Source organism: Pleurodeles waltl, chromosome 9, assembly GCF_031143425.1.
Source record: "Pleurodeles waltl isolate 20211129_DDA chromosome 9, aPleWal1.hap1.20221129, whole genome shotgun sequence".
Classification (NCBI taxonomy): domain Eukaryota; kingdom Metazoa; phylum Chordata; class Amphibia; order Caudata; family Salamandridae; genus Pleurodeles; species Pleurodeles waltl.
The window spans coordinates 178,523,672-178,549,144 of record NC_090448.1 but is presented as its reverse complement, the minus strand read 5'-3'; the positions used below and the strand labels follow the sequence as shown (position 1 = coordinate 178,549,144).

The following is a 25,473-nucleotide window of genomic DNA, read 5'->3' as shown; positions in this document are numbered from 1 at the left end:
GGTTCAGGCAAAGAAATAAAATCAAAAACAGTTTAAAACCCCTAACACTGAAAAGCTCATCTTATCCTAACAAATCCGCTTTTCTTATGGTAGAACAGAAAGTTACAGTTATGAAAACATTTAGCTTATTTTTAATATATTGGACTGCCTTTTCAAGCAACAAGAAATATTAAAAAGAAACATTCTAAACTAAAAATTATATAAATGTTGAATAACTTTAAGAAACATTTACTGTGTTTACTAATCTCTTGGAGGGTTATTTTATTAGTTTGAAAACCTACTAGGACAGACATGACAAACACATTGGTGTTCACAAACAGGTAGTCACTTTTATCAAGCTTAACATTACCAATGGTTGCCCAATACCACGGCAGGCTTGAAATTAACATACTCCATAATGAATAATAGTGGCATCTTTTCATGTAATATTTTTCAAGAGAATTGCAACAAAAAAGATGGGAGTCAAACCTTCAGACTGATGAGCAGTGTTTCAGCCCAATAAAAGTGATTGTAGAGTCACACAAATTAATGAATAGCAGGATCTATTTCTACATAATTAACTCAGTAGGAATGTACTCCATGCTTCTTTTAGAGCTGTCTGTCTATTTTAAAACTCACCCCCATCAATTAGACATTTATTTATAACATATGTGTGAAATAATATACATAAGAGTGCTTACTTCAAAGATGTCAAGTCAATATAGCACCAAATGTATTCTAGTCACCAGTTCTATAAAAGGTGCAACTTTCAGGATACCGTTTTACAGACAGCTATAGAACAAGACTGGAGGTTCAATTTTGTCTAATGGAACACAAGATTCAATTTTATAGCCATCCAATTTGTAAATTAAATTTAATTTCAACTTCTGTAGTTTATTAAAAGGTCCTAATTTAGCTAAAACTAGTCTACAGCATGACAAACAAGGGAAACACATGACTAAAAGGCAATTTAGTATTTCACAAATTAGGTGAGTTCAATATATCTTACCTTTTTGAAGGCAAGGAAAAAAATAAAATGCAATACTCGATTTTCATACTGCTAACACAATGTCTTTAATTAGCTCAGTAACCAAGTGGGAACCACAAACACCAGTGAAGGAAGTGAAAGTAATATAACTTAGTTATTGGAAATACTGCAGATCAAATAGGGTGCAAAACATTGACATAAATTTGACTGCCACCAGAAGAGCTGTACAAAGGAATATAAACATAGATCCAAAACAGATGGGGTGAGTGAGCGTATGGCATGCCTAAGATACAGACAAATGTAATGTGATAAATAAAGGGGAGAGATGATGATACATTTATTATCCAATGCATAGTACACCCTGTTAAACACTGTTAACAGCAAGGTAATATTTGAAGACATGCAAATGCTATTAGGTAAATTAAAAGGTGAAAATGGCTGTACCTGCTTTTAAACAATAAATGTGAGTATGCATATGTGCTGAGTTATAAACGTGCAGAATATGTGATGCAACTGCAAGACAAGGGGGCTTATTTAGAGTTTGGCAGATGCAGTACATCTGCCAACAAGGTGTGAAAGTCCTGTCTACTTTAATAAGACTGCATTGATAGTAATGTAACACTAAGGGCCTCATTATGAGTCTGGCGGCCACTAGACTGCCAGACTCACGATGGCAGTTGGACCGCCGGCAATGTGGCGGTCCGACTGCCACTTTACAACCCTAGCAGTCGGGCTGCCAGAGAACCGTCAGCTCCGCCAGGTTTACAGATCCCAGTGGTCTGGATGTTCGTGGCAGTCCTAATTCACCAGGGCAGCACTGCAAGCAGCGCTGCCCTGGGGATTACAACCCTCTTCTCTGCCACTGGTTTCATGACAGTAGCATCGTCATGAAAAGGCTGGTGGAGAATGGGTGCAGGGACCCCCAGGGGCCCCTTCACTACCCATGCACTTGGCAGTCCAGGGGCCCCACTGGCCAGAACCATTGCAATATTCACTGTCTGCTTTGCTGGTGCACCCTGCAGGCTACAGCACTGCCGCGGGCTCGATTACGAGCTGGGGAAAATGCTGTAGTCTGTTTCCCGCTAGGCCAGCCGGCTGAAACTTTCTGCCCGCTGACCTAGAGGAAAACTCTTAATAACTCCACGTAGGCGGCAGTCACCCTGTCGGGCGTTTTGGCGGACGAGATTTCCCATCTGCCAAACTCAAAGGAGGCCCTAAATATGGCAAATATAACAGCCACATTTTGGCAGACGTCCCGCTCTGCCAAACTCTTAAACAGGACCTAGATCTGCAGCAGTCACCTGTGTATCTCTGTGTTGTATTTAGTGCCAACAGGAAAATGGAAAGAAGCATCTCAAGGCTCATAAATGTTTAGTAGTATACACAAAATGGAAAACTGTTGAATGCCACAATGAGGTGCACATTTGTAGGTGTGAATATATGGGAGAGAAATCAAAGTTATCATGTGGAAAGTGTCCATGTATAAAAAGGTTTGAGACATTAGATGGAATAATGGACCATGCACAGGATCATCTCACAGAAATAGGAGTAGAGTTGGGAGTGAACATAGAGGAGCCACACATATATGTAAAATGTGTAACTACATCTTAACAGAAACTCAAAACAGTTTACTGGTAGAAAACGTATGGCTGCTCAAAGAAAGGGTTTACATTTTGTATCCTAATATGTTTGTCCTGACACTAGCAGAAGTAAAATATGTGCTTTTAGCTTCAACTCACAAGATAGGATTCCTTTGTCTCTGTTTGAGGCTCCTTAGCTATTATTGGAACTGGGAGCATTCAACTACAACAGCCATATTTGAGGAGATGGAATGAGCTCTGGGAAATTATATTAAGCTTTGGTTGGGTTTGGTTGGGTAAATATATTTTAAGATGGATAGCAAGCATCAAAATTATTATATAGGAAAGTACCTTTGATACATTTAAAGAACAAATATGAGAGGCATCTTAGTATATCTGTGAATGATGTTCTGATTACTGAATTTAATAACTATTAGTCTCATCTGCACACCCCCAATTCTAGTATTTCAAGGTAGACTCAATGAAGAAGGGTGCAAGCAAACACAGTGGTTAGGGGACTGAAAAGCATTAAAGGAGATTGGAAGGGTAAATTCACAAAAAATATTTTGTGTTAGTGTAGATTAGCAATATAAGGCTGAATTAGTAAATATTTGAAAACATAATAACAATGAGGTAATATACTAGTGGCCCGCAACCTCCTTGTAATACAAACCTGAAAACATTTCAAACAATGAATTGTGTATTATTAGTAATCAAGTATTGCACTTTAAGAGAAATGTTATCCAGGACAGTTTTCAATGTCTTCTTTTACAACAATCTATTTTGCCTGTAAATGATTACAACAACTTTCCAATAATATCAGAGAAAGTACTTGGCTATTATCTATAGAAACACATATAACTTTATTCTCAGTTGGAAAACTTCTCATGGTAGCTATAGCAATCATCAACATTGTGATATATTTTGTGAGTGTGTGTGTGTTTATACATGCGTGCACACCCATACACACACACACACGTATGTATTGTTTATTTTTTAACTCTTTGACTTGTTCAACGAAAACCATGTTGACCAATGTGTCACAATTTACACTACCAAAACTGCAATTAATGTTGCTAATAAGAACTAAGGGCCAGATGTAGGAAGGTTCCCTTTTGCGAGTTGCAAATTGCGAGTCCCAGCGACTCGCAATTTGCAACTCGCAAAAGGGAATGCTGAAAGGTGTCTCAGACACCTTATGCGACTCGCTATGGGGTCGCAAAGACCCACCTCATAAATATTTATGAGGTGGGTCGCAGTTTGCGACCCCATAGCGAGTATAGGCACTCACGGGGATGGTGGCCTGCTGGAGAAAGCAGACCACCATGTCCGTGACTGCCTTTCAATAAAGCAGTTTTTTTCTATTTGCAGCCCGTTTTCCTTAAAGGAAAACGAGCTGCACTTAGAAAAAATACCAAAACCTTTTTGTTTCGGTTTTTTTCAGAGTATGGACCACTGCCTGCTCTGAAAAAATAATTTTGTGAGCATTCACCATGGGGACCCCTTCCCCTTTGTGAATGAGTTACCATCCACTTCAAGTGGATGGTAACTGAGAGTTGATTTGCGACCGCTTTCGCGGTCACAAATCAACTCTACATCGCGGTGCGACTCGCAAATAGGAAGGGCACACCCCTTCCTATTTGCGAGTTGGAAACACATTTTCGAGTCGGTACCGACTCGCAAAATGTGTTTCTGCATCGCGTGAGGCCTTTTGCGCCTCGCAAACGGCGTTTTTCACCGTTTGCGAGGCTCAAAAGGCTACTTACATCTGGCCCTAAATTACAATGGCTGCAATAAACCAAGTATGCTTGAAAATGTAAAAATAAAGTATATATGGTACACTGAACTATGTGCACATGAACACATGCACACACACATTCTGTCTTTACAACAGAAAGGATTACTAAATATGTGTGAGTATATTAGTGCCTGAAAATAATATTTTCACATTTGAGTAAGTACAGTAAACCATATACCTCATCCAGAAAAGTCTAAGACAGCAGTAAACATTTGTTCAGTTTTTAAGGAAGTTGGGTTGCATTAAGGTCATAATAGAGTCTGGCCTGAGTCACAAAGGTTAACTTACACTTTGTGTAAGTTTACGTTTGTATGGAATTCACAAAACTGCATTTTTATCGTAATTTTATGTGTGCGGAGACTGCAGTACGGGCGGAGCACTCATTTAGTTTTATGTGCGGAGTTCTCCATCCAGAATTGCAAACAAATGTAAAACGTGGCCAAAGTATGAGTTTACCTTTAAGAATCAGGCCCTCAGTGTGGGAAGTACCCTACAGGCTAGAGACCACTTCTACTCAAGTAGCCCACTTAACAGAGGCATACGAAGGCACTGATTTGTTTCGATTTTCTCTTTCTATCTGCTAAAGCAGGTCACTTTCTCTAACTAAAGGGTGTTTTTTTGCTTAGTTTTGCCATTGCAGATAACATGGAACCCGATGTAGCAAAGTTATTACAAAGGTTGCCTCTGATATAATAGAATCCTAAGTGTAAGAATAGGATAACATTCTTGCTCACTTAGGGCACAGTTGAGACACTACAGCAATAAAATGATTGCATTTTAGGATATTGGGATGGTGGATATTCAGGGTATTTTCTAACACAATATGGGTCATATATAGCAACATTAATAATTGTGATTTCCAAATTGTAATTACCGAATCACAATTTGGAAATCATGATTACTAATGTCTGAAATTTTATTTTCAAAATAGCGATTCCTAGTGGGCTGCAAATTGATCTATCTCATGAATATTAATGAGGTAGGTCACAATTTTTGACTAACTAGGAGCCAAAGCCATCACAGGGATGGTGGCCTCCTGAGGTCAGTAGACCATAATGTCTGTGCATGCTTTGAAATAAAGCAGTTCTATTTTTTAAATGAAAGCCGTTTTCTTAAGGGAAAACATGAAGTGCTTAAAAATAAAAGTTTATTTTGTTTCTTTAAGAAAATGCTCTTAAACAGACATGTTTTTTATTCACCAAGGTGAAGGGGTCTCCTGAGGACCCCTTCCAATTTGCAAATGCATTAGAACTACACTCCTGAAGTTGGTAAATTATTGTTATGCGACTGGAATTGTCGCAAAATATTAATGCATACTATTCCGATTCAGTTTTTTGGAAGGGACGCCCCTTCTAAGTACTAAATCAGTACTTGGGCGCAAACCAAAATTTCAATTCAAAAACGTGTTATAGAATCACAGCTTGGGTTTGATTCATAACAAAATGCATTTTTGCATTTGAAAGCAGGACGATTCTGTGATTCAAACCGTTTGCAATCGCAAAACACTTGACACATCTGTCTTTTTATGCCTAGCCTTACACATTAGTCAACATGGAGATTCGTATTCAGTAATCAAAGTGGTATTATGATTAAAACATTTCAGTAAGAGGTAGAACTAGGATTCCGTCTATGCAATTGAAGCAAAACTAACTAGGTGAAAAGAAATGACAGAGTAATAAAGAGCAGCACCAATTTCTGGGAATGTTAGCACATTAAAAAATGTGACCTAGTGAGACAAACCTCAGCCTCAGGTGAACAAGGAGCGCACAAATATTTTCTGTTTGTAAATATAGGAAAAGACTGGAATCTCTGATGGGCATCAGCATAGATGTTTTCCAAGTAGTCTGTGCTTGGAAAGTATATGCAAATTGGTTGAAGTGGATTTCTCATTCTTAAGATGACCGATTTACTTACAAAATTGGGATATTGGGGCATCTAGCTGGGGCACATTTCCTCCTTTTGCATTGAGTTTTTGAACTTGGGTAGGAGGAACAGGTTTATGGGATTGGCCAGTGGCTCGATACATTGCCTGGACCCAAAGAATACGATCCTGTTCATCGTCGCTGGCAAAGATCACAGTGTCTCCTTCTTTCACTGCATTAAAAAACGATCTGCCACCCTCCAAACCTAAAAAAAAAACAATAAACAAAGAGGAGAAATACATCATATTACAATTTCAGAATTCTGATAGTACAGTCTCCTGCTTCAAGAACATAAAACAAGCAGTTTTCAACATTAGAGCTGTTGATGAAAGACCCAGCTCTTTCATTTGACATCATTGATTCACTTTTATATTCTGGGTTTAGACTCCACAACACACTACAACACACTATATTGAATTGTTGTCTGCAGAAAATATATTTAGACATGATGAGGGCTTAGAAATGTAACTGATGCTGAAGCATCAAGTTACAATATTTCATCATAAGGAGCAAGTTCCAGGAAAACATTTGTGGCTTTCCTAAGATTGGTTCTGTTTCTCAACCGCTTACACATGGGAACTGTGGAACTCTTTTAACAATGAATTGCATCAGTGGTTTGTACACGTTAGTTCATCACCAGAACTTCTGCTGTAGTTTCATACACTTTATTTGCGTGTTTGCAAGTCAAAGTAGGTTTAAACACAAAGTCAGAACTGGGATATTCATTGCTTATTCACGAAAGTTAAAAGACAAGGTTTGGTAGTAGCACCTTACTGAAATAAGTTATAATCAATAGAACTGTTCCATCCATTACAGCTATAATAGTCTCATACACAGGGAGGGAAGCCTCACACGTGCTGGTATACAGGAGCAAACTCCATTGGTTACAGGAGCAACAGAGTACACCTATTGAAAGTGCATTCTAAGCGTGCTATCCTGCGGGACTAAAGGAGGGGGATGGTGTGTATATGTTTGCTGGTGATAATAAATATTAACAAGCATTGGCTAGGCCAACAGATCGGGAAATGGCTACCAGTCTTTCGACTTTGTCTATGCCTATTTTGTTTTGTTTTTTTGTTGGCTAAAATCCAAAATAGATTTTAGGTCTTAAAAAGCAGCTTGTACCCTAGTAGTCTCTGGAATTTAAAAGAACTACTTTGCATGTGTTCCCTATGAAACGACAGAATGTCATCACTTGCAGTGAAGTTAGCAAATGGCTGAAGTGGGGTGGCCCACTGCCTTGCCTGGGAGGAAGAAAAATGTGAATGAAACAATAAGCTTACAGAGTGTTATCTGGTGACGTGTTTCGGTGTTGCAGACACCTCTGTCAAACCAGGGAGGGTTCAACAAAGGCATCTGAAAATGTCAAAACGTATTGCCAAAAAATACCGTTCCATGCAGACTCTTTTTGGAAGCTTCTTTGTGCATTAGTGGTGGATGGCGGCACCTATAGCCCCTCTCCAGCACCGTTAGTTGAGTCACAACGCTGCTGCAGCCCCATTACTCTCACTCTCCCCCTCCATTAATATATATTCACTGAAAAAAACAAAATTTACAGGGACGTTATAGTTAGGTTCAGAATTTACTCATACAAAGTCAAAGAAATTCAGCAGTAACAGTCAAGAGTTGTTTCAGGTAACTATAAATCACGCCCTAAGGTAACTATAACTAGCGGGCTCGCCTTGCACGGCTCTCTCATCAATAATTTTCTTGCAAATGTTGGAGTGATAATATGAAAGATGGGATAAAAGATGTCATCCTTGATATAATATGTGGAGTAACTAGCTGTGCATGGCGAGGGCACGAGTTATAGATATCTTAGGGCACGAGTGTGTGAGTGGGTCGGTGAGTGGGAGAAACTGATTGAAAGAGAGACAGAAAGAAAGTGAGAGGAAGAGAGATAGAGTGCTTTTTTAGGTTTTGATGCCTGATATAATTAGAATGAGATATTTGTATTAATTTTAAAATAAATAATGTATTTCTATTTAAAAAAATATATAATGATTTGTACTTCATTTAAAAAAAAAAAGGATTAATAAAAAGGGTAATGAGTCCTCCATACTGAGCTATGGTTGTTCTTTTTTTTCCTTTTTTTAAGCCCTTTATGAGCTATCTGGGATAATGAGGGAGCTCCCCCGCAGTCCCTACATATGTATTTTTTTTTTTTTTTTTTTTTACAAATATTTTTACAAATGAACTGCCACTGCCCTACCTGCCTGCCCTGAACAGATAGCTTGCTGCCCAATCCATCTCCTCCCTACCTTCTGTTGTCTGAGTCCATGCACAAGCACCCCCCATCCTGCCCTGCATGGTCTGATGTGCTGCCAATGCCCTCCATTTAGCTCGATGTCCCTGCCCACTCTTCCTGCCCTCCAATTCTATGGCCCATCATTGCCCTTCTGCTTAGCCTCTGTGTTTAGCTTGCTGCCCCTACCCTCATTCCCCTGCCCTCTGATATTTGTGTGCATGCCCCCCCTCCTTTTTGCCCACCATGTTCCATGCAGACTGTCTTTAAATTGTAAAATTGCATGCAAATTTGACTTTGGAATTGAAAGTATTTCCAATGTATTAATCTACCTTATTTTTACATATAAGCCACCCCAAGGTCTTCCCTAGATACCCCAGATGTAGGGTGCCATGTAATTATAAGCAGTAACATAATAAAATATGTTTTATATGCACTGGTGAGGGAAAAACAGTGCCTTTCGTTTTCCCCCAAGATACTTAGCTCCATAGGCTAAAATGTGAATATTTTAAATAAGCCTAAAAATGGCTAGGGAGGAGCTAAAACGTCATTTAAGGACTAAAATGAATGGTGAACATAAATCCAACAACTTGCCATTGTTGAATTTATCATAACTGGCCCACAAAATAAGTTATACAACTTTTTTTCTTTAAGCTAAATTCCAGCCTGCTAGAGGTCTCTTCTGAATGGTCAGCCGTAACAGGATTAGCCAGGCTGCTTTGATGAGGTGCTAAGTGGCCTGCACTGAGTAGAGGCAATCTGACGGGGGAGGTTAGCAGATGCTAAGGCCAGGCCAGGAGGGGGGCTGGTTAAATCAAGATGAGGCTTCTAAAAATGCCAGTCAGAAAGGAAGGCAGCCAGTCCTGTCCCCTCGGCCCTCTACCCCAAAAAAAAGCAGTTGGCTTAGTGAGGGAGTTTGTAGATGTGCAGAGGGGGAGTTAATGGAAATGAGCTAAATCAGTGGGTTGGCTTAGCCAGGTCTTGCTTTTCTGCAGGAAAATCATCCATCTTGGAATGTTAAAGTGCAGTGCTTTATGGAACAATAAGATGCCACACTTTAGAGGAAGTTGTCATACATCTGGCCTGGCAGCTTTCACTGCCTACAGCCCTGGCATGAATTCAGGCCAGGGCTGTAGGCAATGAAAAAAAGCTTCCGTCTGAGGCCTCTTGTGCACCGGCCTGTGCACAAGAAGCCTTAAGCTGCAGCTTTCACTGCCATGGCACTCTCCTGAATGTGGCCCATCTTGGCAGGGTCTTAACACTTCTGAGATTGGGACCTTTCTGGACTCCACGGGTCACAAAACTCCACCTCAGTGGAATTCCACTGAGTTTTTTTTCAACTCTGTGGAATTCCATGGAGTTGGACTCTGAACTTTGCCCAGGCCTAACAGTTAGGCCAATCTTGGAGAAGTGCAAAGCATGTGTTGAACTCACAGCATCAATCTTGCAACTCACACACTAAAAGGAATAACTCTAGACTAATTTATAAAAAATACTTCAAGTTTTTATATGTTTTGAGACCAAGATCATAAGAATTAGGTAAGTACTTTTGAGATATGAATTTTTGAAGTTTAATAAAAATAGTCTTTTTATGCGTGATTACGCACTATAGGAATCAATGGAGGATCACCTTGAAAAATACATATAAAATCGTGCAATTGGTTTACCAAGTTCTCCTTTTGCAGGCTGCCCGAGGTCATCGGTGGGCTCACTGTGCCACCTGGAGAAGTTCGGGTGGCTTCTGGTTCCGGCGTAGAAGTGGGAGAAATTCTCCTGAGCAGGGTGACTGCAGGGGACCACTTGGAAAAGCGCTGCACAGGTAAGTTTAAAGGCAGTTCCTTGGGGTCCCCTTGGAGTTTCCAGGTTGCAAGGGGTGGGGGACCCTTAAGGCACAGCAGGCTCTTCGGTGCAGGGCACAGTGGAGTCCCTCAAATGGGCCTTCTTCCTAGTCCTTTTTCAGCCCCGGGTGGACTGTCTTTCTTGATGTCTGATGTGAGCTGACCAATACCAAGGGTATTGGCATGGTTTGGCCGCTGGAGGGTGCAGTGGCACGAAACCTGGCACACTGGCAGGGTTTCTCCTCACAGTCCTCAGGATGTAGTTTGATACAGCTGCAGAATCCAGTTCAGGAGTTAGTGGCTGCCAGTGAAGGGACCCTCACTAGCTTATTGATTTCTTTTGGTTGTAGAGTGGTACCTCTACTTGAGAGGGAGGTCTCTAGTGATTTGTGAAGCCTGCAGGTCCTCTGGAGTTTTTGTAGAGTTGACCATTTGTCCAGCGGCTCCTCAGTGGCAATTGTTGGGTTCTAGGTGCAGCAGGCAGGGTTTGGCGCCTTTTCTTTAATGCAGCAGATCCACAGTTCTCGTGCTTTGGATCTTCTTGGTGGTAGTCTTCTTTTGTCCATCAAATCTAATTTCCTGGTCTGGGGATGCCCTCTAACTACTACATTTTGGGTGTGTTTTAGGGGGAACCTGGTAGTGACCAATGGGTCATCTACCTTAGGGTGGCTACACCCACTAAGTGACCACGTCCGGTGGCTATTTTCCTTCCATCCAAGATGGCAACACCTTAGGGGTGGTGCATGCCAGGTGGGACCACTCCTCTATCCTTTGTGTAGTTTTCCCACTGTTGCTCCTGCCAAAAGTGGTGGTTTGCAATGGGGGTGGCCATTTGCTGCTAGCAGTAGGCTTTAAGGTCGGGTTTCAAAGGCGGAAAGTCCTTTGGAGGTCTCTGCCAGGGCAGTGCACATTCCTGAGGGGGGGTGTAAGCACCTACACCCAGGAAGGGCATTGTTCTACCATCTAGAGAGACAGATCTCTCCCCCAAGGTTTTAGATTGAATGTCTGGTGATGATAGGTTGGATAGAATCAGTCAGAAACCATTCCAGGTAGTTCGTTTTTGCAGGAGGCACCTCTAAGGTGACACCAGGGTACATTTTGTAATAAATCCACCACTGACACCAGTGAGGATTTATCATTCTGAGTTGTTTGATACCAAACAACCCAGGGTTCAGAGTGACCATCATGTTGCTGTGAAACTCGTACTGACAAGGGTCCAACACATGCATTTAAAATGGCTGCTCTGTTCACTCACTATGTCAAGGTTTGGCAAGGAAACAGTGGTGGCATATTGCTCATGCAGCTATGCCCTCACATACAATATAGTACACCCTTCCTTGGGGCTGAAAGGCTTGCCAGTGGGGTGACTTACCTATAGTACATGCAGTGTGGTGTGGACATGGCACACAGGCAAGTGTGCCATGTCAAGTTTACTTTTTTAGGTTTACATCAGGGCAAAGGCAGTGCTGGCTGTACTGAAATGCATGGCCCTAGAGGGTGGAACAATCAGAGCTGCTGCGCTCAGGGGCTTACATTTAGTACCCCATGCCCTGGGTACCTAATTACCATTTACTAGGGAATTATAGTGGTAGCCAAAGGTGTCTCTAACTGTGTCAAGTAATCTTAATAGTTTTAGGGAAAGGACACTGGCACTGGGACCCCAATAAGCAGGATCCCAGTGCATTCCAGTCCAAGTGACATCCAGAAACCAGGCAAAAAGTGGGGGTACTGCAACAAAGTATCAGTTTCCCACAATTGGTGTCAAGCTACCAGAGGTTGAGCCAGGGGCTACTTTATGGGACGTTGACTGGGCACAACCCTGTGTTGGGAGTGTATTGCTAGTGGTAGGTGTGTACTTACCTCCACCAGTACCCAGCCTCTAACATAATTCAGTTCAGTTCAGCAGCATGGATGCAGACTTGTATTTGAATTACACCATGCAGAACAGTGACTGAAGATTAGTAAAGTTACATTAAAATGATTTAGAACAAAAAGTTTGATTTGGGATTTTAATAATTCAGACTAAGGGGGTCATTATGACCCCAGCGGTCGGTGTAATAGTGGAGGTAGTACCACCAACAGGCTGGCGGTACATACATCCACTATTATGACATTGGTGGTTTGACCAAAGCCAAGCCGCCAAGTTAACACACCGACCGTCTGACTTACCTGCTTGGAGAATCATGGCTCATGATACAGTAGGCCGCGTTTTGCTGGCGTGGCACTGCTGCTGACAAAGGCGCCACCTTAACGCCGTCCTCCGCCATGACTGTAGCTGGAATTCCGCCAGAAGGCGGAATTCTGGCTATGGTCATAATTCGATGGACAGTCGGCAGCCAAGGCGACGGTATGTTGGAGGCCTTTGCCGTGGTGGTAGGCCCCATTTGCCGCCAATGTTATAATGAGGTTAACTGGTTTTTAATCCATTGTTTTGATTTTTTCAAATTTCTTCTGTTTCTGATTGCAAAGTTTGTGTGACCCAAACTAGGGATACAATGGAGCTTGATCTGGCTAAACTGAACAAACTCAAGGTGTCTGAGCTTACGGTTCAGTGTATGTCCTGCGGGTTACCTATTAGCCACAAGATCTGGAAGGCTGAGTTGATTAGGTCCCTGAAGGCCTGGGCACAGAGAGCTCCAGAGAATGAAGGGGAGGCAACCCCTCCAATTACCTCCACCAGGAGGAGGAGGAGGATGATGATGATGATGATGATGATGCCTTCTCCACTACTTCCCGCACTAGGTTTATGGTCCCAGGTAGGGGAGGAAGGGAAAGCTTGCCCCGAAGGGGACTAACACTGTCTCTTGCAGAGAGGTAGCTATGGGCTCAGTTAGAGGCCTTAGCAAAAGAGAAGGAGAAACTAGAGCTGGAGAAGAAGAGGTGGGCAAGAGAAGAAGAGAGAAGGAGTGGTGGAAGCAACAATGAGGAAAGCACTGATATACCCACAGGGGTAGGGGTCACGCTATGCATTCCAAGTGAATACTTCCAATGCACACTGAGAGGGGTGGCAGTAACAAAAGGCTGACTGCCTTTGAGATGGCCCTTGAGATGCAAGAGGTCCACCTGAAGTATTGGGGTTCACTTCTTTGGGAGCTGATTCCAACAGCTGGGAGGAATTTGCTACTGACCCTACAGAGGGATGATGCAAAATCTTACTCACACATGAAACAATGTTTAGTCAAGACATTTGGTTTGACCCCAGAACAGTACAAGATGAAGTTCAGGGACACCCAGAAATCAAGCACACAGTCATGTTTGGGCTTTGTGGATGATTTCAGAGAAGACACTATAAGGCTGTATTAAGGGTAACCAAGTGAGTACCTATGAGGGGTTGTAAAGTTGTATACTTAAAGAGCACATCCTGACTCATTGTGTACAGGAGAAGTTACACCAATATCTAGTGGACTCAAAGTTGTCTGGTCCCAAAGAGCTGGAGGAGACAGCTGATGGATGGATGAGAACCAGGGTGTCTATCCAATACCAGGGAGGTGACCAAAAGAAAGGAGGACAGGTCCTCTTCCAGGGGAAAGCTCAGGTGAAGGAAGGTCAAAAACAGAAGGAGTCCTCACAAGGTCCCATAAAACCTGTACAAGAGGTTGGAACCCCGAGCCATACCTCTTTAAAGGAGAAGGGGTACTTGGGAAAGAAATTTGATCCTGAAAAGGCAGGAACATTTCATGAACTAATGAAGGCAGGACAGCTTTCGACTGTCACTTGCCAGGCCACAAAAGAGGAGATTCTGTCTGCAAAATGAAGCCTCCCACTGGTGGGCAGTCCACAGGGTTTTCTAGTGTAGGTGTGGGTGTGGAGATTGTTTCAGAGATGGGGAAAGGATTTACAGAGGCAACATTAGTGTCCATGGGTGGGGTGGAAATTGCAACCCTGGTCAACTTGCCTTCCAGCATGGAGAGGCATAGGCCTAAAATCAATCGGACTGAAGTTGAGGTTCTGAGAGACACAGGAGCCAGTGTCACAGAGAAGCTATTTTCCGCAGAGCAATTCATACCTGGTGTGTACCTCCAGGTAACCTATGCAGATAGCAGAATCAAACTCTATCCCATGGTAAGGGTGAGTTTGGAATGGGGGTGGGGGAATGACGGGCCCTAAGCAGGTAGCTGTGTCTCCTGCACGTCCAGTGGAGTGCTCTAGAGGGAACTGATCTTGAAGCTTATGACTGGACAAGGGTAGAGAAAATGTTCCATGCAAGGATGCTGGATCTCCCTGAGTGGGTATGTGCTGTGACCAGATTACAGGCTGCTCAGCAGGGAAATGATGGACACTTCGACACTGAAACACTGGGCCAAGTATCCAATGACAAGAGAAAGTGCACTGGGTCTGGTGAGCCAACCTAGGAAACTACAGAGGTACAGGGGAAGCTGAAACCTGAGGATCATATTTCACCCTTTTAAGGTCTGCCTGACTTGGCAGAAGCAGATGGACCCACAAGAGAGGAGTTTTGCCAGGGACAGAGAAAGTGGCCCACTCTTGAGGGCTTGGGGCAGACTGCCTCTAAGCAAAAAAAGGGTGATGTGAGTGGATCCCATAAAGTTTATTGGGTTGAGGGAATCCTATATACTGAGGTTATAGACCTCAAGGAGGGTGCCACCAGGGGGTTGGTGGTGCCTATAAAGAATTCCTTCGTACTCTGAGCCATGAAATTCCCTTGGCAGGTCATTTAGGGCAGAACAAGACATGGAAACAGTAGGTGAACCATTTTTACTGGCCCTACATGTCTGCCAAAGTGAAGGAGTTTTGCAGCTCATGTGCAACCTGTCAGACCAGTGGCAAAACATGTGGAAAACCAAAACCTCCCTTGATACCACTGCCAGTGGTTGGGACTCCCTTTGAAAGGGAATGGATTGACATTGTTGGTCCCCTAGATCCACCAATTGCATCAGGGAACAGCTATATCCTGGAGGTAGTGGACCATACCACAAGGTTTCCTGAGGCAGTACTCCTCAGAAGAGTCACTGCTCCTGTGGTGGTTAGGACCCTACTTGGTGTGTTCACCAGAGTGGGTTTCCCAAAGGAGGTTGTGTCAGATAGGGCCACAAATTGTATGTCCAGCTATCTGAAAGCGATGTGGGATGAGTATGGTGTTACCTATAGGTTCACCAGCCCATATCACCCCCACCGTCATATCACCCCCAGACCAATGGTCTGGTGGAAAGATTCAACAAGAACCTGATGGGTATTATAAAGGGTTTATTTAACAAACTCAGAGGGAGAGGGGATGTTCCCCTACCATGTTTAATGTTTGTATACAGGGAGGTTCCACAAAAAGGGGTTGGTGTCAGTCCTTTTGAATTGTTGTTTGGGCACCCTGTAAGAGGGCCATTGTGTCTGGTGAGAGAGTCTTGGGAGAAGACTCTCAAAGAAGCCAAGGACAATGTGCTATATTACGTACTAGGAATGAGAACTTGCATGGCAGAGTACATCTATAAGACAAGCAGGAACTTGGAGGTCAGCCAAGAGCTCATGAAGCTCTGGTCCGACCAGATAACTACCATGCCCTAATACAAACCAGGTCAACGTATGTGAGTGTTCGAGGCTGTGGCCCCTAGGGCCCTTGAGCACAAGTAAACTGGGCCCGATACCATTCTAGAAAAGAAGGATGAAGTTACCTATCTGGTGGACCGTAACACCCACAAGAAGCCTCACAGGGTCCTGCATGTTAACAGGTTGAAACCTCACCAAGTCAGGGCAGACATGACTATGTTGATGGTCACAGATAGAGAAGGAGAAGAGGAATCTGAGTAAGTGGCAGTCCTCCCCTCCATAAATGTGCAAGATGGGACAGTGGAGGGAGTTGTACTGTCTCCCAAATTGACAGTACGGTAACTAAAAGTGGTTGCTTGGGCAGTTTTCTGGTCTGTTTTCTCTGACCCCTGAACTCACCACTTGGTGTGTCCATGACATAGACACTGGTGACAGCCTACTTGCCAAAAGTAAGCTGTACAGGTTGTCTGACCAGATCAGAGCCAGTATCAAGGCTGAGGTAGCTAAGATGCTGGAATTGGAGGTAATTGAGCCTTCTTGCAGACCATGGGCCAGTCCAGTTGTACTGGTCCTTAAACATAATCCCCAGGAGAAGAAGAAAGAGTTGAGGTTCTGTGTGGACTACAGAGGAATGCAGTCACAAAGACGGATGCTCACCCTATACCGAGAGCTGAAGAGCTCATTGACAGGTTAGGGGCTGCTAAGAGGCTCAGTACATTTGATTTGACTTCGGGCCTCTAGCAGATTGTCCTCAGTGAAGGAGCAAAGGAGAGGTCAGCATTCTCCACACCAGAGGGGCACTACCAGTTTAAAGTAATGCCCCTTGGTTTAAAGTAAACACCTGCTACCTTCCAAAGAGTCTTGTTTGGGCTGGAGCAGTTCAGTGCAGCTTATCTGGATTATGTAGCTGTGTGCAGTTCTACCTGGAAGGATCACCTGACCCACCTGAAGGAAGTGCTTCAGGCCCTGAAGTAGGTAGGCCTGACTATTAATACCAGTGAGTGTCAAATAGGGCAGAGTTCATTTGCGTACATGGGTCATCTTGTAGGTGGAGGCCATGTACAACCTCTCTAGGCTAAAATCCAAACCATCTTGAATTGGACTGCTCCTGTAACCCAGAAACATGTCAGGGCTTTCCTTGATCTGACTGGGTATTATAAAAGATGTGTTCAACATTATGGGACCATTGTGGCTCCTCTAACAGGACTCGCTTCTTAAATGAAACTGAAGAGAGCCTTGTGGATTCCAGAGTGAAGGAAGGTCTGAGTTCAGCACCAGGGTTGCTGGGCCCTGACTACACAAAGACATTTGTGGTTCAAATAGATGCTTCAGAGCATAGGTTTGGGCCAGTGTTGGCACAGGTAAATGAAAAGGGCCTTCATCAGCCAGTTGCCTTGATCAGAGGCGACTGACCCCCAGAGACCAGAAATGGAGTACCATTGCGAGGGAAGCCTTTGTTGTTTTTTGGTCCCTGAAGAGCTGGGACCATAATTGTTTAGTACTCACTTTTGTGTGCAAACTGACGACAGACCTTTCAGGTGGCTAATGCAAATGAGGGGAGGGGGAATCCTAAATTGTTGAGGTGGTCCGTTTACCTGCAGAGGATGGACTTCACAGTGGAACACAAACAGGGGGTGGCCCATGCTAATGCAGATCGACTTTCCAGGTTTTCTATGAAGCTGATGAGGATTACAAGGGTTTAGGTTTATTAGCCATCACCTTTCATTTGAGATGGGACCATGTGTGGAAGTCACCCTTTTAGCATGTTCAGCCCAATATTTCTGATTGATACTGATGGTAACTGACCCTGACTGCCCTGGGCTCTGCTCAACAGGCCCAGGGCCAGTGCTCTGAATAAAAGGTATATGGTCAAATGATAATGTTATCATTCCGATTGGCAATGACAGATCCTGTAAGGCCCTAGTAGATAATAGGGAAAGAGGAATTCAGACTACCTATAAGTCCATAGTATACAATAGGGCAGGGAGGTTTAGAGCCCCAGCAGATTTCCTGCACTGAGTGTGCACTGCTGAGTGCCTGTTGACATTTTTAAAGACTGTCTTTAGATTGTAAAATGCATGCAAACTCAATTTTGGGATTAAATGTACTTCCAAAGTATTAATCTACCTTATTTTTCAGATAACTCGCCCCCAAGATCTCCCGTAGATGCCCCAGGGTAAGGGTGCCATGTAACTGTAAGCAAGGACTTTATAAAATATGTTTTCTACGCCGTGGTGTGGGAAAAACGCTTCTTTTCATTTTGCCCCAATGTAGATATTTAGGGGTGTATTAAAGAGCCCCTATCGCCATTCCATTGCCACATTAGTGTCATTTGTTTTTACGTTAATGTGGTGTTAGAAGGCTAAAAACACTGTGCCATATTTACAAAGTGGTGCAATGCATGTATTGCACCACTTTGTAACCCTTTGGGCTACATTTTGCCTCCGGCAGGCATAATGTATGCAAAGGGGGCATTCACCGTTAGGGGGAGCAAAAAAGTGGCACAAGGAAATCTAATAGATTTCCTTGTGCCATTTTTTTGGAAATTTTAATGCCAGTACAGAGCAGGCATTAAAGGAGGCTTCCATTGCTTACAATGGGCTCCGGCTGCTTTTCAGGATTAGCATCAATTTTTTTAATGCTAATCCTGCAAACCTGTAGAGGGCCAGACTGGTGTCAAACATTTTGATGCTAGTCACCTGACTACTGCCATGGTGCACCATATTTTAAATACGGCACACACATGATGGCGTTAGGGGGACGCAAGAAAAGTGGCACTGCACTTCCTGCTGCACCACTTTTCTTAAATATGCCCCTTAGCTCCTTAGGTTAAAATGGGATTTTTTTTTTATAAACCTACAAATGGCTAGGGAGGAGCTAAAAAAGTAATGTAAGGACTCAAATGAATGGTGATGATAAATCCAACATCTTGCCATTGTTGAAATTATCATAACTAGCACAAAAAATATGTTATAAGACTGTATTTCCTGTAAGCTAAATTCCAGCCTACCAGAGACTACTAGTGGTCTCTCCTGAATGGTTAGCTCTAACAGGATTAGCCAGGCTGTTTTGATGAGGTGATAAGTGGCCTACACTGAACAGAAACTATTTGATGGGGGAGGGTAGCAGATGCTAAGACCAGGCCAGGAGGGGGAAGGGGGCTAAATCAAAATTAAGCTTCTAAGGGAAGCCAGTCAGAAAGGAATGCAGCTTGGCCTGCCCCCTCACCCCTCTACCCCACAGATAGTTAGTAGGCTTAAGGAAGGAATTTGTAGTCAATGTACTGGATCCACAGCAAAATATGCTATGTGAACTCTTCACTGTACTCCTCCCAGACCACCTGCTCCTCCCACCATTCAAGAAATACATTTGTGAAGCTGGGTGTGAAGCAGGTGCCCATTGTGGTTGCGATACATTGACAATTCAAGGTGTCTTCAAATAAAAAGATGTTATTCTGTAAACAATATAACATCATCTCTCTAAGCATAGCAGTGTGTCTCAAAGGGCGAAGGGACGAGTTGGGAGAAAATGCATATAGGTTTCTACCCCCATGTTCTGCTCTATACAAGTGTATACTGAACGGACATCTAAGGTAATAATGGTACACTTGGCAACCCATTTGATGGCATGTATACATCTTAGGAAGTCACTACTATCCTTGCAGAAATATTGCAGACCTGTCACATAGGGATGAAAGTAGTGATCAAGCAATATGGCAGTATTTTCCAATAGTCCAAGATTAGACAACACTGCTGCTCTTCCTGGAGGTCTTGCTTTGTGATTATGAATCTTCAATAAAAGGTAAAAACTGTCAGCTCCCACCAAGCAAAAGCAAACAGCTATGTCCTGGGGTGGGCACCCCTGGACATAGCAGGAGCTGGTCCTAGGGGATAATGGTCCCAAGGGCCATTATTGGCTCTAAGAAGGGTACAGTGTGGCCCTATCCAATGTTTGAGAGTAGCCCTGGGGAGGTGGTGGTCCCCGGGCAGTGGGTTCAAAACAAACCCCCTTCATTTTTCTATTTTAGCCTCGGGGAGCTGCAGAGGAGCTGTACTCATTAAGTTTAGAGCTCAGGGGAGGTGGCGGTCCCTGGGGCTGTGGGGGGACCAGGTGCCCCCCTGCACTCATTAAGTTAAAGCCCCAGGGTGGTGGTGGTCCCCGGTGTTGTTGGGGGGTGGGCGGGACCCCCACACTCGGTCATTACGTTTAAAGCCCCAGTGAGGTGATGGTCCCTGGGACTGCAGGGTGCCGCATGGACCCATGCACTCATTAAGTTTAAATCCCTGAGGAAGTGGTGATCCCCAAGGCTACATGGGGCCGGATGGCTTCCTGCACTTGAATAAATTAGAAGCCCTGGGGAGGTGGCAGTCCCCAGGGCTGCAGGGACTAGCATGCCCCACCCCCACACAGATGTAGTTATGGTCCGGGGAGGTGGCGGTCCCCAGGGCTGCAGGGGCCTCTTGGTCCCCATGCATTCGATTTGCAAAAGTGCTCTAGGGAGGTGGTGGACTATAACCTCCCTGTATCCTTTGTTTTTTTAGTGAATTTCTATGCTTTTTTTTAACATAAAGTAATTTTAATTACTTTGTTAATCCAACCAAGGCCATCCCAGACGTTTGGCAGGGTGCAGTGTGGGTTGGCAGCAGGGCCTGGCCAGCAGTCACAGCTTGTGGCCAACCCTCTATAATCAACCAACCCTGTACCACACATGGCCTTCAGTTGTGAACAGCCGGGTTAGCCGCAGGACCTCGCCTGCAGCCATCGCTGTGCCTATTATGGTTTTTGGCCCTACACAGCAGGGCTTGGCCATAAGGCCTGGCCTGCAGCCAGGACCCACAGCCTACCCCCCAGCACTCATGAAATGCTTCTTTGTTTGTTGTAGATGTGATCATATTCCTATGCGTCACAAATGCATCTCCAAAATCGGAAAGAAACATGCTTGGCGGAGGCCTTTTAGTAAGCTGTCCATCTTCCTGACAAAATAGGGGGAAGACCTTGCATATCACTAATGTAAATGGGCTGGGGCCAAAAGGGCAGGGCTTCAATGACATTTTACATACTTGCAGTTTGAAAAGGGATACCACAATCTGTGGTCTCTGCAGCATATGACAAGAAATAACTCACTCCTGACAGTCACTACATGAGATATTCCACTTGAAAAAAGAAAGGATGCCAACTCCTCCATCAATGATTATGAATAACATTTCACATTGGAAATGCAAAGAAAGCACATTTCATTGCCTTGGCCATGTGCACAAAGTTAGGATGATTAGTACTTCACAAAAGCGAAGCTTCTACTTAGGCACCTGTTTTGATTATATATGTAACTGCTTTTCTTTGAGGTTTAATTCCTGTAACATGAGTATCGTGCCACAACGAATCCTGCCCTCCATACTTATCTAATATAAATATGCATGATTCTATTTTGTAAAATAAACTTTGGGGACAACAAGGGACTCTTAATGCCCCCACAGTCCCTCTGGTTCCCTGTCTCCTGCAGGAGCTAGCATGGATCCTGCATTGAGAGAGCTGCTCTGAGAGGGGGTCCATGCAGCGACCACAACAATTTTTATTATGTAGCCCTGGAGAGGTGGTGGTCCCCATGGCCTTCGGGGGCCTGCACAGCCCCTATATCATTATTAAATATATCCCTAGGGAGGTGATGGTTCCTGGGGCCCTGTGGGGGTTCACAAAGCCCCCCTATTTCTATTCTGTAGCCTCAGGGAGGTGGTGGCCCCTGGGGACCTAGGGAGGGGTCTGTGTGCCCCCAGGAATAAATATTAAATGTAGTTGTGGGTTGGTAGTGGTCCCTGGTTCTTTTAAAAACTCTAGGAGGGGGCCCCGTATACCAACCTCCTTGCTATCTATAGTGTGCATACCCCCGGGACCTGGCCCACCGGGGGCCAAATTGAGACGAAGCAAGGGAGCCCACACTTTTTTTTAATATATTTGGAAAAATCCATCTGCAGATTTTGCCAAAGATTTAAATAAAAAAAATACTTTTATGCCCTGGCAGGATCCCAAAGGGACCCGAGGACAAAGGCTAGGGGGTTAAGGTATTCTTGCCCTGCTTCCTTTTCTTTTTGTGTGTTTTTGTTTGGGACTTGGCTGAAGGCAAGTCCCAAAATTGTTGCCAACACTTCTTGCTTGAAGTGTTGGCAGCTAATCGGATATCATCACCGGGACCGTTGGATCCATGGAGGATCCCTAGATAACAATATATTTTGTTTTAAGTATCTCTAAAACTACTGAATGGATTTACACAAAAAGCATGATCTGTGCACCTTGATCTACCTGCCTGCCAAATTTAGTGGCACTCTGTCCAGCATTTCGGGCTGTAGTTGTGTCTAAACGTCCATATGGAAATTGCATGTAAAAATAGGGCATTTCCCATGGTATTTCTTTCCCATAGGAGTTTTAACCACACACAAGTAGAGCACGAACCACTGGACGAAAGTATACCAAATTTGGCACAAAGGTAGATTTTAGTACACAGATTATGATTTTTGTTATCTGTTGTAACTCCATTCAGTAGCTTAAGAGAAATTAAAGGAAAACACATTTTTTATATCTCCCCAGAGCTGACAGCTCCCACAAAGAAAAAGTACACATAACACCGCTTCAGCAAGTGTGTGCTGTCAAACAAATCCTGCTTGCAGAAAGTGGAGTTTTCATCTCTTTGCATGCTTGCTAACACGTGCAGGGAAAGAGATGAAGACATTGCTCCCACAAGCAGGGAGCTGTTATTTAAAGCAGCTCCCTGCCTGCAGGAGCAATGCTGACTCCCACAGAAGACAGGAGTCGACTTGGACCATGGAGCCTTCAAGCTCACCCTCCCGTCCCCGAGAACAAAAATATAAAAAATGATTTTCGAGGTGGAACTGCAGACGTGCAGTTCCACCTATAAAGGTTATCTGATAAAGCTCAATAAACAATAACATAGGCAGAGTTTTAGACTCTCAAGGACACTGGATACAGTACCATGGCATCCTTTAAGCATCTGTAGTGCAAGAGATGCACTATACATACACTCAATGAGGTAGCACTTACTAATTATCCAGTAGAAAGTACTCCAGTTGGGTAGACATTCTGCATAAAATGGTGGCCCCTTCTTAGATAAATACACAGGGCAGGATTCATTCTGACATGATACTGATTTGACAGAAAACAAACCTTAACAGGAAGAGGCTACAGATATGATCAAAGCCGGTGCCCAGGTTCAAGGTCCATTTCTGTAAGGTACTAATCATTCTACTTTCTTGCGCATGGTCAAGACAAAGTAAGTGCTATTTCACTGCATTCAAACCTTGACACGTTCTCAGTAATCATTGATGGAGGTGTGTGCACCCTTGCTTTTTTCGAGCGCAACATCTCATATAGTGACTATGACAAGTGCGTGCTTTCTTGTCAACTGAGAACCAACCCCTGCCATGCATGGCAAAAGCCTGTGCATTATGTACGGTTGGGTGGTTATAAGTGGATGGCAGCATAGTCTGTGCATGGAGTGGGGTTGGGTGGTTGTATGGGTTTGGCAGCAAAGCCTAGCTGCAGGCCAGGCCCTGAGGACAAACTACACCAAGCACAACCTGCACAGCAGTGGTTAGATTAATATATAGTAATTAATACTACTTTACATTAAAAAATCATAGAAATCCACTGAAAAAACAAAGGTTTATAGAAATATTTTTTGAATAACTAAAGTTAAAAAGGACAGTATAGTTAGGTTCTGAATTTACTAGCACAAGCCAGAGAAATTCAGCAGTTATAGTGAGAGTTATTTTAGGTAACTATAACTCATGCACAAATGTAACTAAAACTGGCACCTTTTGGTGGGGCTTGGCCGAGGCGTCAAGATGGCAGTAGTATAGTGCTCCAGACCCCTCCGTTATCTGCCTCTGGTAGTTCCCTCCTCGCCCTGTATTGATATAGGTGCGGGATGCACCCTGGAGACTGGGGCAGCGTCTGAACTGGCGAACAGGGCTGGCGGGGGCATGTGAGACACCAACTGCTGAGAGGCAGAAGATGTCGGCTGGGAGCTGCTGAGGGGGCTCCTGACCGGTGGCTGGGCCGGAGCTTGGAGGGAGCCAGCAAAGGGGCAGAAGTGGAGGGCCTGTTGGCTGGTCGCAGGAATTATGCTGGAGCGCCCTGGCAGCTGATGCATCAGGCTGCAGTGGAGATCCGTTGGAGCCGAGGAGGAGGAGGTGGCGTGGGGCCAGATCGGGGCCTCTGGGTCTGGCCACTGTAGACCCACTGAGGTGGCGAGGCGGCGCCTTGGTGCGACCTGTGGAGGGCCGGCGCCAGGCGGTGTGACCTGGAGTGGGCCGCTGAAGTTGGGGCCGAGGTCTGCCATGCTCTCCGCTGCTGTGCATCACGGAGCCAAAGGAAGAGACGGACCAGCGTTGGAGAGCGGGCCACAGCGCAGTGTGGCAACCGGATGCAGCTGGGCACGCCTGGCCAAAGAAAGGGCTGGGATTTCAGTAGGCCTCATTGGCAGAATTAATTGAGTGGTCCTGATGGACTGCTGGGTCATACGCCCTGAGAACTACATCACCCTCAGGCAACAGAGACTGGATGAGAGCTAGAGAGGACGGCTGTTGGGCATACGCCAGTGGCCTGTGACCCTGCGGCCTACCAGCACAGGATATATCTATATGGTGCAAGAGTCAGTGTTGTGGAAAACGGAGCCTCTGTCAGGGCAACCCTCACTGGACACGTCTTAAATCTGCTCCACTTAAATTGATTGCCTACATAGTACCAAGGTGCCCACCTCTAGCTGGGAAGATGTGAGGCGCGAGGTGCATGTGCTTTGCCTTTGCATGATTCACCCTTCCGGGCAAGAGGACCCACCGGTAACAACCCCATTGCGCAGAGGTGCCTTCTGCCGGCAACTGTGTTGTGGGGCGAGACCCTGTCCCAGTGACCCCGTAGGACTTAAGGCCGTGGGGCAAAGGAAACCAATTGACTCCACTGGGGTGGATGTAATTCCCGGTGTAGGTCGGGGTCTGCAGCCCGGGTCTCCTGAGGGGGCATCTCTGGCCCGGACTGGACTGCGGCTACCATGGTGGCCCCACGATTGCCCTCTCCTGGACTGCTCAGTGCCTGCATCGCTGTGGAGGTGGAGAAAAAGGAAGCGTGATCCACAGTCCCTCACAGCCGTGCAGGCTGTAGATACAACCACTAACAGGTTACTGCAACCCAGGTAACTCTGAAGCTAGAGTAATCAGTCAATGCCTTAGGCAAGGATATCCACCAATCTGGGGTAGCACGACCACTGTAATTGGTAGCAGACTTTCTATAGAACTGAATGAACTCCTATTCGCAACTGCTGTGAACACACCTCAGGAGGACTATGATGGTTAAGGATAAACCGGCTCGGTCCACTTCGGTGCAAACATGCATGGAGCAGTTTACTATAGGCCCAAGCTCAACTCATGCAGGCGACCTGGCAACAGGTGGGCCTGGTGGGAAATTGTTGCCCGTAGACTTGGTGACCATTCTTTAGGCTATTCCGACCTCCCAAACATCGTTGGAGATGAAAATCGTGGAGGTCAGAGTTGATGTGGCTCAAGTGTGCCAAGATCTCTGCAACGCAACTGCAAGAATCAGAGAGGCGGAATCTATAAT

At 44.6% G+C, this 25,473-nt stretch overlaps 1 protein-coding gene across 13 annotated transcripts in view; it reads right to left on the bottom strand.

Annotated features, from left to right (window-relative positions):
• The window catches only part of CADPS (calcium dependent secretion activator), a 1,450,780-nt gene that overhangs the window by 581,175 nt on the left and 844,132 nt on the right, over window positions 1-25,473 (bottom strand). For all 13 annotated transcript variants that reach the window (XM_069206526.1, XM_069206531.1, XM_069206527.1 and 10 more), the window contains exon 11: window positions 6,260-6,472. In XM_069206526.1, the coding sequence (XP_069062627.1) occupies window positions 6,260-6,472 (213 nt within the window). The remainder of the gene's footprint in view (window positions 1-6,259; window positions 6,473-25,473) is intronic.